The sequence below is a fragment of the Thermothelomyces thermophilus genome, chromosome 4 (assembly GCF_000226095.1).
Source record: "Thermothelomyces thermophilus ATCC 42464 chromosome 4, complete sequence".
Classification (NCBI taxonomy): Eukaryota; Fungi; Ascomycota; class Sordariomycetes; order Sordariales; family Chaetomiaceae; genus Thermothelomyces; species Thermothelomyces thermophilus.
Window position 1 is genome coordinate 2,530,100 of NC_016475.1, and position 11,145 is coordinate 2,541,244.

At 59.9% G+C, this 11,145-nt stretch overlaps 2 protein-coding genes across 2 annotated transcripts; one reads left to right on the forward strand and one right to left on the reverse strand.

The window, feature by feature from the left end:
* Nucleotides 1-1,026: 1,026 nt before the first annotated feature.
* MYCTH_2119294 (uncharacterized protein) lies at nt 1,027-6,159 on the reverse strand (the record flags this gene model as incomplete). Its single annotated transcript, XM_003664187.1, has 5 exons — nt 1,027-2,058; nt 2,698-4,449; nt 4,530-4,625; nt 4,683-6,041; nt 6,115-6,159. The coding sequence occupies 5 exons, from the start codon at nt 6,157-6,159 to the stop codon at nt 1,027-1,029; spliced, it is 4,284 nt and encodes a 1,427-aa protein (XP_003664235.1).
* A 1,630-nt stretch (nt 6,160-7,789) lies between these two features.
* On the forward strand, nt 7,790-11,004 carry MYCTH_2064467 (uncharacterized protein; the record flags this gene model as incomplete). The annotated part of the gene is made up of 2 exons (XM_003664188.1): nt 7,790-8,882; nt 8,957-11,004. 2 exons carry the CDS (start codon nt 7,790-7,792, stop codon nt 11,002-11,004), a joined length of 3,141 nt encoding a protein of 1,046 aa, XP_003664236.1.
* Nucleotides 11,005-11,145: the final 141 nt, after the last annotated feature.

Here is an 11,145-nt window from a genome sequence, read left to right on the forward strand (position 1 = left end):
GGTGCCGTATTGCACGGTGTTCATACATTCATACGTCTGGATAGGGGGCTGGGTCGGCGGTTCAGGGCTATAGGTTTTGAAGCATGAAAGGCGTACGCAGTATCTGTGGGCTGGGTAAGAAATTCCGGTTTGGAGTGAATGAATCCAATATATGGCTATGGCTGTCCGAGCATATAACCCGCTCACCGCCCAAGTCATGTCTCTCCTGACTTCACGACTCCATGTTCTTTTCATAACCTTTTACCCTCGGTCAGTTTCCCGTTGCTTCCTTTTTCCCCGCTGATAAACTTACCTGAGCATTTACTCTCCGTTAATTGTACATTTGCCCATCTTTGGCGCAAATGGCACGAATCGAACGGTTGCCTTTCCAGAACAAAGTGGCCGTTGAGAGCAACGCGCCGGCACGCGGTTCAGAGAAGAACCGGTCAGAGGGAAAACACTTGTTTCGGTAGAGAAAAACACTCACAGGCGAAGTGGTGAACAATGTCGTGCTGGCCCCGGAGCATGTAAACTTGCCGAAACCACAACTCTGGAGGATGGCTTCTTGGTGGGCTGGCCGAGGCGGACGCAGCTTAATATGGAGCATTCGACGGCGCTCATGTGTAAAGCAACTCCCCCTCTCACTTTCCGCTGAAGAGGGGGGGGGGCAGGTAAGATAGGCTGGATCATCTACTGAACCACGCCAGCGCGTTCAGTGCGCCCCTCGCCTCTTCCAAGCGCCAGGAGGGAGCAAGCCAGACACAGATAATTGACTAGATGTAGGAACCGTTTCAAGTCTTGATTCGAGAGGAATATCCGGTTAAACCTTCATCCCCAGTACAGACTAAGACTACATACCCAAGCCCGCATACGTACACGCTGCGTTGTCCAGTCACCGCTTCCGACCTAAGCAATCCCACCGATCCGGCATAACCTAACACATGCCCATCCTAACCTTAACATGGACGAATCCAGAACAAAAAAAAAAAAGTCCGAGGGCAAAAAAATAAAGAAACAACAAACGCGGGAAACCAAGAATCAACACCATCAATACCCGCCGTCCATCATATCGTTCAAAATATCCCGCAACACCGGCCTGCCCCTGAGCAGTGCCCGCTCCCCGATCCTCGCGACCTTCTTAGGTTCCACGGTCCTTCCCGTCTGAACCGACGGCTGGTTCTCCTTTCCCTCGACCGCGCTCTTCCCATCGGAACCGGGTGGGAACAGCAGCAGCCCCTTCCTCCCGGGCCCATTTCCCCCCTTGCACAACCCACTTCCATTCTCCTCCTCAACTGCGTCACCACCCTTATTCGTGGCGGCGGCAGCGCCGGCGCCGCCTTCTTCCCCAAAGTAGTGCGCCTCGAGCGCGTCCGGCGGCAGGTCGTACACCCACTCGCGATGCTCCATCAGGCCGACGAAGCGGGCCAGCATCTCGTCCTCGCCGCAGCCGCCGAGCGTGGAGCGGCTCCCGACGACGAGCAGCTTGGTCTTGGCGCGCGTGAAGGCGACGTTGATCCTCCTCCAGTCCTTGAGCAGCTCGCCGATCGCGCACTGCTCGTTGCTCCGGACCAGGCTCAGGATGACCACCTGCTTGTCCCTGCCCTGGAACCGGTCGGCCGTGTGCATCTCCACCTCCCGGATATCGCCGCCCCCAATCGCAGCAGCAGTGGCGGCGGCCGCGGACCGAAGAAGCGTGTGCTTCAGCAGCGCCAGCTGCGAGCGATAGTGCGTTACGATGCCGATCTCGGACGCGGGCACGCCGACGGCGAGCAGGGCGTCGACGAGCTGGGCAACGATGCGGGCCTCGCAGGGGTTGACGATGCGGTTGCCTTTGGCCTGCTCGCGCGAGGCTGGGAGCAGGGCGTCGGTGTTGACGAGGCGGACGCGCGCGGAGGGTTGGAGCAGATCGGCGAGCCAACAGGTTCCCGGCCGGGGCCCCGGGCAAAAGGATACGGGAGTTTTCTTGGACGGGCTGAGTTGGGTCCGGGACTGAGAGTGGGAGATGAAGGAGGCCGCGTCGAAGTGGCGGGCGCGCAGGGCGTCCATGTTTGGTATGTCCAGGACGGCATGGCGGAGGGCCTCGGTGCCGCACTTGAGGCGGCCGTTGTAGATGAGGGTGTTGGAGAGGGTCATGATGTCCTCGGACATGCGGTACTGATGCTCGAGGTTGACGACGGATTGTGGGTGGGTATCGGATAGGAGCTTGAAGAGAGATACGTCGAGACCGCCCAGGCGGGCCTCTTCGTTTTGGACAAGGGGAGGCAGCTGGTTGTGATCGCCGACGAGGACAAACGTCCGCGCCATGCGAATGGGGCCCAGGCAGATAGGCAATGTGATCTGCGACGCTTCGTCCACGATGCAGTAGTCAAAGGTGCGCTCGTTGAAGACCGGATGGTTGATACCAAGGCAGGTAGTCGCGACGATGGGGGTGTCGTGCCAGGCCCGTCGAATCTCCTCAAACGAGCTCATCTGTTGACCGGCCAGGGTCGCGAACTCCTGGACTTCTGGGTGAACCTTGGCGGGCGCGCCCAGTCTCAAGATGGGGATCCCGTCGTCCTTGAGCTTGAGCAGGATATTGTCGACAGCGGTGTGCGTGTACGAAGTCAACAGCAGCGTCTTGCCCTGGCCGATCAGAACACGGATGATGTGAGCGATGGTGGTTGTTTTTCCGGTGCCGGGCATTCCGAGGACGAGAGCGTAATCCCTGGCGCTCATGACCTTCTCGACTGCTGCCTTCTGGTCGACATTCAGGCTATCCCTTCCGGGGACGGTGTACTGGGTTGGAGTTGTCTTGAACCTCGGCGGCACGAGGTCGACGACGAGCCGGCGAATCTCTGCGGACCCAAACGGGCCATCGGCCATGATCTGCACGAGGTTGTTCCGCACGGTGGACATACCGTTGCTGAACTCGTCCTTGTCGAGTCGGTAACGGATCGGGGCCTCCCTGATCTTGCCCTGGCTCTGTAATGGGTTCCCCCCCTCCGGGGCGACTTCCATGATGCTTGCGAAGACCTGGTTGTCGACCTCGTCGAAACCTGGCTGCCGGATGCGCGCGTTGTGGAGTCGTCTGTCCACAGCCACGCTGATCCGGTTTTTCTTGACGGCAGTTACGTAACCGAGCGCGAGCGCGAAGTGGCCCTGCTCGTCAGAAACGACGATGGGTTCCCCGACGGTCAGCTGCGAGTCGAGGAAGGAGAAACCAGGCGCCGGGTTCTCCTTGACGAAGGTGTAGGAGAACCGGTTAATCTTGGCCTTGTGCTTGTCTTCGGATGCGGAGCCTTCTTCGATAACGACGTTGGCGAAGCAACGGCCCAGCTTCTCGCGCTCGGTACTGACCATGGTCCAGAGCTCTCGGCGCAGCTTCTGCGACTCCTTCTCTTCCTTGGTGAGAAGGTCTTCCCACTTCAAGAAGAAGTCTCGATGGGTGGGAGTCAGATGCTTGACGACCTCGTCAAACTTCTCGTCGAGACCGCTCGTCTCGCCCTTGCCTCCGTCGGCTAGCTTGTGGTAGGTGAAGCACGACGTTTGCGCGTAGCATCTCGCGCACGCGTTCTTGCTCCTCTTCATCGGCGGCAGCTGGACGCTCCTCTCTCGAATATAACAGGCCAGAGTATTTCTCTGCATGATCATGTGGCGGAGTTCGTGTCTTACCGCAGGAATCCGCAAGGTCTGCGAGGTCTCCATATAGTATAGAACACCGTAGGCAATCTCGACGTCATACCGATCCGAGAGGAGAAGATTGTACAGGACCGTCTGGGCTTGGTGGTTCGCCGTGGCGTTTTTGCCCGTCTTGACCTCGAAGGGCACCGTCAGAGTCCGGGACGTTTTACCCTCTCGCATCGTGACCTGCACGGTGGCGTCGATGTTGCCCTTCAGGCCGTACATCGGAGACCAGACGTGCTCCTCGACGTCGAGCAGCTTGCTCACGCACATATTGACGCGCTCGCCGTTCCTCCCTTGGACAAATGCGCCAGGCTTGGGACTTGCCGCCACAAAGGCCTGCGCCCAGGCCTTGAGCTCGGGCATCTTGGACAGCACATGGGACTGGGCGTCCTCGAAGCTGACTTTAATCACATAGAGGTCTTCGATGTGCCTTCGTAGGGCCGTGCTGATAACAGACTCCAGAAAGTCCGAGTCCCAGTTGTTTGCCATCAGGGCCTCCTGGAAAACCTCGTGGAGGATTGTGCCGTAGACTAGCGGAGCAGTGGCTTCACTGGTGGCCTTGACCCGGTCCTGGAGAACGGCACGGCGCATGCAGGTGAAGGAGTCGGCCACCACGGTAGAGGAGACTAACTGATCAGGATGTAAGATGAGAATGTTGCGGTTGTTGTCGATAATGCATCTCCCCGAAGGCTCAAAGGCGCCGATGATATGGACGTATGCTTTGGGGCTCGCTTGCGTGTCATACCAGTCACCTCGAAGGTGGACTGTCCTGACGGCTTTTGTTCTCTCGGCTTGCACAAGGAGAATCTGAGCAAAGTAAGTCAGCAAGTATGCCTGGTAAGAGAGTTCATTTTTTTTTTAAAAAAATGGCCCAGAGTCGCATCTACCTTCTCTGGGTGCTCTCGCCCATGCTCATCGACATGCGAGCTTTCTAGTACGTTGGTGACCAGGTATCGTTGGATCGCCTTGGGCTTCTGGGTGGGCTAACCAATGGTTTAGCGCTTCGTGGTTATTGCTGCTAGCTACCCTGCTGTACGTACACTAGCTGAGAAGGGCTGGGCGGCTGTCTGGGTGGCTGCGAGCTCGACGGCGTCCAGGTCGACGCCGTCAAAATCATCACCGTATTCGTCGTCGTCTGCCACCCCAGTCTCGATCGGTTGAAGCTGTCGTCCCTGGAGAAGGTTCTGAGACGCGTGCTTCGCCTCCACCTCGGCGACCAAGTCTTCGGCACCGTCAAAGGAGTCGGCATCGTCAAAGTCGCCAAAGCCGTCGTCAGGTGCCTTCTGCACCGGTGGGGCTTGCTGGTTCAAGTCTTCCGAGGACACAACCATGGTAGAGTCGTCTCCTTGCACCAGAATGCTTGCATCAAGCTCCAATAACGTTTCCTCGTCGAAGTCGTCGTCGCCATAATCCGAGGATGCCTTATCAACCAAGAACATGCTACCAAGGGCCTCTTCCCCTGCTGCTTTTGTCGACTTCTTTGCCAACGGGGAGCTCCCCCCTTGCTGTCGTCGTGAAGGTGATTGCCTGTCGGAACCCTTGGTAGCTGGGGATCTTCTCGAGGGTGACCTGTTCTTCGCCAAAGATGCGTTGGCGTTGGCATTGGTATGGGTCGAATTCGACTTCTCAATCTCGCCGTTGACGGTCTCCAGCAGGGCCGAGACCATGGACGACTTGGAATCTGGCAGAAACTCGGCAGCCGAGGCACTTGTCGTGCCCGAGTCGGCTCGTTCAAATTTCCTCCTCTTGGGCCAGTGGGCGCCGCAGCTGATCGCTTTCCTTAGGGGCCTCTCGGTGCCCAATGCGGTACCATCCTTGGGGCGGGGCGAGGACGAGACCATGAGCTGGGCAAGCAGAGGGTTGGTCAGGCCGGAAGGGCTGGTGTTGGTCCCGGGACCGGAAAAGCGGTCCCATAGTTCCAGGGCGGGGTCGGCACGGGGCGTCCCGAGGACCTGGGCCAGCTTCTTGACGTCGACGGCGGGGGTGGCATTTTTCGAAGCGGGCGAGGAAATGGGCGAGGAACTCCTTGCCCGTTTCCGGCCCTTGCGCGGCAGCAGCGGAGAGATGGCCACGGAAGGGCCGATATCGTGGTCGTTGCGCCACAGAATGCGCTCACCAGGGGACAGATCCTCATCATGCTGCGGCGCCTCGGGCTTGGTGAGCAGGTCCTGCCATGCGGTGCGGCCGGCGGGTGTCACCGCGTCGATGACCCTATTCGGCGCGGGCGGCGAGGCGTGCTTCGACAGCGCATCCTTGGCGTCAACATCGGGTGGTGCCTCGAACTGGAAAGCCTGAAGCTTGCTCTTTGTCTTCGTCGACACGGGCAGGGGAGGTAAAGGAGCCGATGGTCCATTGGTTCGTGACGCGGGGTTGCTTTTGGATCTCTGCCATTGTGGCCGCTGTTGCTGTCAACAAATCAAGACTTTCGTCGGCCCTGGCCTCTTCGGCAATGGAATTGGATCGTGGACCAACCTTGAGCCCTCTGTTTGGTTCCGAAAAGGACTTTGTTAGAGGCATTGCTCATCCTTTCTGCGCTCAGCGCTACAACTGTGTACTGTACATGTGCGAGTACAATGTACAAACGCGTCCGAGTTTGACAGTTTGGACGAGTTCGAGGGGCTCGCCGACGATGGCGTTCGCTGGTCAGGGAACCCGAGAAAGTCAAGAATCAGAGCGGCGCCCGCGGACGTCGTGCAATTGCCCCTGCATTGCACTTGATTCAAAGCCGGCACAAACGGGCAAGTGGGAAGTGGACCTGGGAAGGGGGGGGGTTGCCTGGTTCGAGCACCGCAGTTCGATGCGCCCCTCGTTGAGGAAGACGCGTAGCGCGTTCTACCAGGGGTCAGTCACGTCAGGCACGCGACGAACATGGATGCCCCACTACAATTGACCCACAACCACTTAACTCGGTATCCAAGCAGGTAGGCGATAAGATAAGCCGAGGACCCATCTCCGTAGTGGGGATATCGACTCGTGCATCCAAGCTGCGTAGTCCGTACTGTGCAAGGTAGCAGCACCAATAACCGGCGCATGCGATTACAAGTGGCACCTCCCAGCAGCACCGGAAATCTACAATTGTGAAGTCCAAGCTATTAACGGACATGCACTGTCAACCGGGGAACTAACTAGCATTGCATTCTCGAGTTCCACATAGCAGCGTTGCCCAGCAAGAGGCGAGGCCGGACCGGACCCGGCGCTAACAACGGGGGAGAGCAGAGAGTTTGGCGGGGTCGAACTATCGAGGTCGACGTCGTCGAGTCGAGAGACAGAGACGGAACCCGACCGACCAAAGGTGTGTGTGTCTCTTTGACACGATGGACGAATACCCTCCCGGCAGCCTGGACCACAGTGTTCCCTTTCTGCTCACTCTGGGGACGCGCTCTGGAACACCGTACGATTCCGGGCTGAGCGCGGCCTTCAAAGAGCAAGCCATCCTCATCAGATCCGAACTCGCGCCCCTCGAGTCCTACCAGGCGCGCGTCCTCTTGCGCTACATCCAGGACCGCGATGCCTCTCGGCTGCCCTGCAACGCGAGGGACGCATCCGGGAGGAAATACCGGTTCCGGGTCAAGACGGCCGAGCGAGTGAGTGTCCAGTGTTTGTACCTTTTGCCTCTTGGATGGATTTCCAAGTGCGTCGTCGTGTGTGTGGTGACGGATGCTGTTTCTGACCGCCGAGGCGAAAGTCATTGTTGCTGCCGCCGCGCCGCGCCCGCCTGCCCGAGGGCATCGAAGCCCCGCCGCCGCCTTCGGCCGTCCTGCACTCGCCCTACTCCCCTCTCAGCCCCATCTCCCCGCTCTATCCGGACGGCCTCATAGACACGCAGTGGATTCGGAAGCACCAAGACTTTATTCCCAGTGTCCTCCTCTGCTTCTACACCCTCACCTCCGATCCGAGCCTGGCCACGCTGTGCGACAACCAGATCAAGACCGACGTGAACAATATCAGGGCCCTCCTCAGCCAGTCCGGCTATAAGACGCGGTTGGCGCTCGTGCTGCTGAGTGATCATGCCCCTTACGCGGCCTCGGGCGACGGGGCCCAGGAACGGCTCGAGACCATCCGTCGGGGCTGCGGCCTGGACTCGAGGGCGCTGTTCCTGGTCCCCCCGAGCGACTCCCAGGAGGAACTCGAGCGCGTCGCCGAGAACATGCTCACAACGCTCTATTCCGTCTCGCTAGAGTACTATCGAGACCTCGGGAGGCATTCGCGGAAGAAGAGGGGGAGAGGCATCGTCCCGCAGCCGACGGTCCCGCCAACCTCGGGTACCTCGCAGACGCTGTCGCTGGCCGGCTGGAACGTGCGGTACGACTTCAAGTCGGCCATATTTGCCGAGTACCGCCTGGAGATGGACGTAGCCTTGCGCTCTTACGAGCAAGCGTACGAGAACCTGCTGAGCTCCGAGCTGATGGAGCTCATCCCGAGCTGGAGTCCGCGGTGGAACGAGGCCAGGTTCCTCGCCGACGTGATCGCCGTCCGCTGTCTGAGGTGTCTGTTATGGAACGGGCAACACAGCGCGGCCGCTCGGAGGTGGCTGGCTCACCGCGAGAGGATCGCCGACTTCGTCGACCGCAGGGGCAGGGGCACCAATAACTACGGCTGGGAGGCATGGGAGGCGCGATGGGCCGTCGTCATGGCCGATCTCATCGCGAAGACCGACATACCAGAACTCGCCCCCGCCACGCTCCGGCTCTACCTCCCGCCAGAGAAGAGCGTGATGGGAGAGAGGCTCCAGCCCTGGGAGCTTCTTCACCATCCGGGGTACTGGTACCGTCTGGCCGCGAGACACACCCAGGCCCGGAGGGCCTATGCCCATGCGATCCCGGACGACGACAGGAGATCGCCGAGCGACTCGCCGGCCTCGCACGTCGCCAAATCCGCCTTCACCTACGACACGTATATGTGTCCCGAGCCGCATGAGGAATACCCATTGGGCCGTGCGGGCGTCAACCATGGCCAGATCATAGTCGACTACTTGATGCGCGCATGTACCGAGTTTCTCGACAGACGCCAGACGCGCTTCGCCGCCGAAGTCTCGTTGGAATGCGCCAGGGAGCTTGCTCTTGCCAAGGACTGGCAGAACACGGTGAGACTCTTGGGCCCCATATGGAAGGAATCGCCATTCAGAACGGAGGGGTGGATCGCCATCGCCGAGGAGCTCGGTTGGGCCCTCCGGACCGCAGCGGCCGAGGTCGGCGACGCCGAGTCGGTGCTCCTCGCCGACTGGGAGCTGCTTTCGCGAGGTTCGTCTCGTATTTCCGAGCGGTTTAATGCGCTTCGTTGCCGGGACTGTTCTATGTTGACACTACGCTTATAGACTTCGCGAGACGTCCGGATTGGCATTACGATATCTCACGCTCGCTGGAAGGCATCAGGCTCTCATCGAAGCCCAGTGTTTCGATAAGGGACGGCCAACTGCTGTCCTTCATCTCCGCTTCCTTCCTCTTTAAGGACGAGGAGGGCAAAGCCGGACAGAGCGTCCATAGTCAATTGTCCATCAGGTCTAATGCACAACAGGACTCGGCACCTGTCATACTCAACAGCGTGTACTTGAGCTTCACCGGAAGTCTCGACGGTGTCATTTTGCACCATCAGAGTGGCGGGCAAGCGGCACAACGCAAGTGCAGCACGACTCTATTCACAGTGCCCCTGACCAAGCAGGCCGACAGTGTCACGGAAACAGAATCGGAAACAGAATCGGAATCGGGAGCGGAGACTCCCGATGAGGTCGACAACGGCGTCACTCTCGTTGGGTTCGCCGACCTGACACTGTCTCCGGGCCAGACACTTGTATTTAACCTGGAGATACCACTTCGAGAGCCCGGCGAGACGCGTGTGGACTCGCTCACCGTCAACGTCGGAACCGATACTTTTGAACTCCGGCAGTCGCTGACATTCGACGAGAGGAGGAACACCAACCTCTGGTATATATCTCCCTCTGCGACCAAGCACGTCGTACATCCTCAACCCCTCGCCGTTCGGGTCTTGCCCCGGCCTCCGAAAATGGAGATCAGGTGCCCATCATGGAAGGAGCAGTACTACACAGACGAGCCGATCAGTCTCGATATCGAAATCGAGAACGGCGAAGACATTGAGGCGCTCGCCAAATTGGACGTCGTGCTCCTTGGCGACAAGCCACCGCTGTTCACGGTGATTGTCCCTAATCATGGGGGACGGAGCTCGTCCAGCGTCCGCAGTGAAGAAGCTAGGCTCTCAGGGGCACCGGTGGGCACCATCGCGAGCTCGGGCTCACTCACTGTCTGTCTGCGCATGCCCCAGATTGAGCGGTCCAGCCGATACGACATGACGGTCAAGGTCACCTACTTCCTGGCCACCAACCCCGGCACCCCCATCTCCCAAACTGCCGGCTTCCAACTCAACATCGTCAGCCCCTTCGAAGCAAACTACGACCTCATTCCTCGGGTCCATCCCGACCCCTGGCCGAGTTTCTTCGATCCCGAGGGAGTACCGATCCCTTCCGACGGGGACGGCGGCGATGATGTTGCCCATCCGCCAAGAGGCATCTCCCAAGCCTGGTCCCTGATCATTCGGTACGCCTCGTTCGCCGCCGAGCCCCTTCGCGTGACAGACATAGACATCGCCATCCAGCCCTCGCCCACGTCCCGCTGCTCCGCCGTCGCCAAACACACCAACCTGCCTCCCTCCGGCGCCGGCCGCCTCATCCGGCCCAAGACGATGGAGGAGGCGGTCTTTGACCTCTCCGCCCAGAAACTCACCGTCGACGACCGCGCCCACGCCCCTCTCGACATGTCCCTCATCATCAGATGGACCCGCCCGGACGCGGACGCAGACGCAGACGCAGACACCGACCCGCGGACCGACGGCAACACGACCACCCTCCCCATCCCGCGCTTCACCATCTTCGGCACCGAACCCCGCGTGCTCGCGACCGTCGCCCACCATCACCATCACCGCCGCCGCGGCGCCGCCCCGATCCCCCTCACCACGCTGACCGTCACCATCGAGAACGCGTCGGGCCACTTCCTGACCTTTGGCCTCTCCATGGAGCCGAGCGAGCAGTTCGCCTTCTCGGGCCCCAAGCAGACCACGCTGAACCTGCTGCCCGTCTCGCGGAGGGCGGTCGAGTACCGCCTGCTGCCGTTTGGCGGTGGCGGTGGCGGCGGCGGCGGCGGCGACGCGGGTGGCGAGGGAGAAGAAGACCGGGACGGGGCGGCGGTGGTGGAGGGGATCTGGGTCCGGCCGGGGCTGGTGGTGCGGGACAAGTACTTCCAGAAGGTGTTGCGCGTGGTTCCCGGCGGGGACGGAGTGAGGATAGGCAAGGACGGGTTCGAGGTCTGGCTGCCGACGTTCGGGAGACGTGGGAGGAAGAAGCGGGAGGAATAAATAAGGTTCTTAAGAAGAAGAAGAATCAAGGGTGCAGTGATACATATGTTTTGAAAGACACCAGGTAGTTTGGGCGTCTCCCTCCCAGCGATTGGTGATGGAATGGGGAGTTTCTTTTTGCGGTGTGTTTGGTGTTGGTTG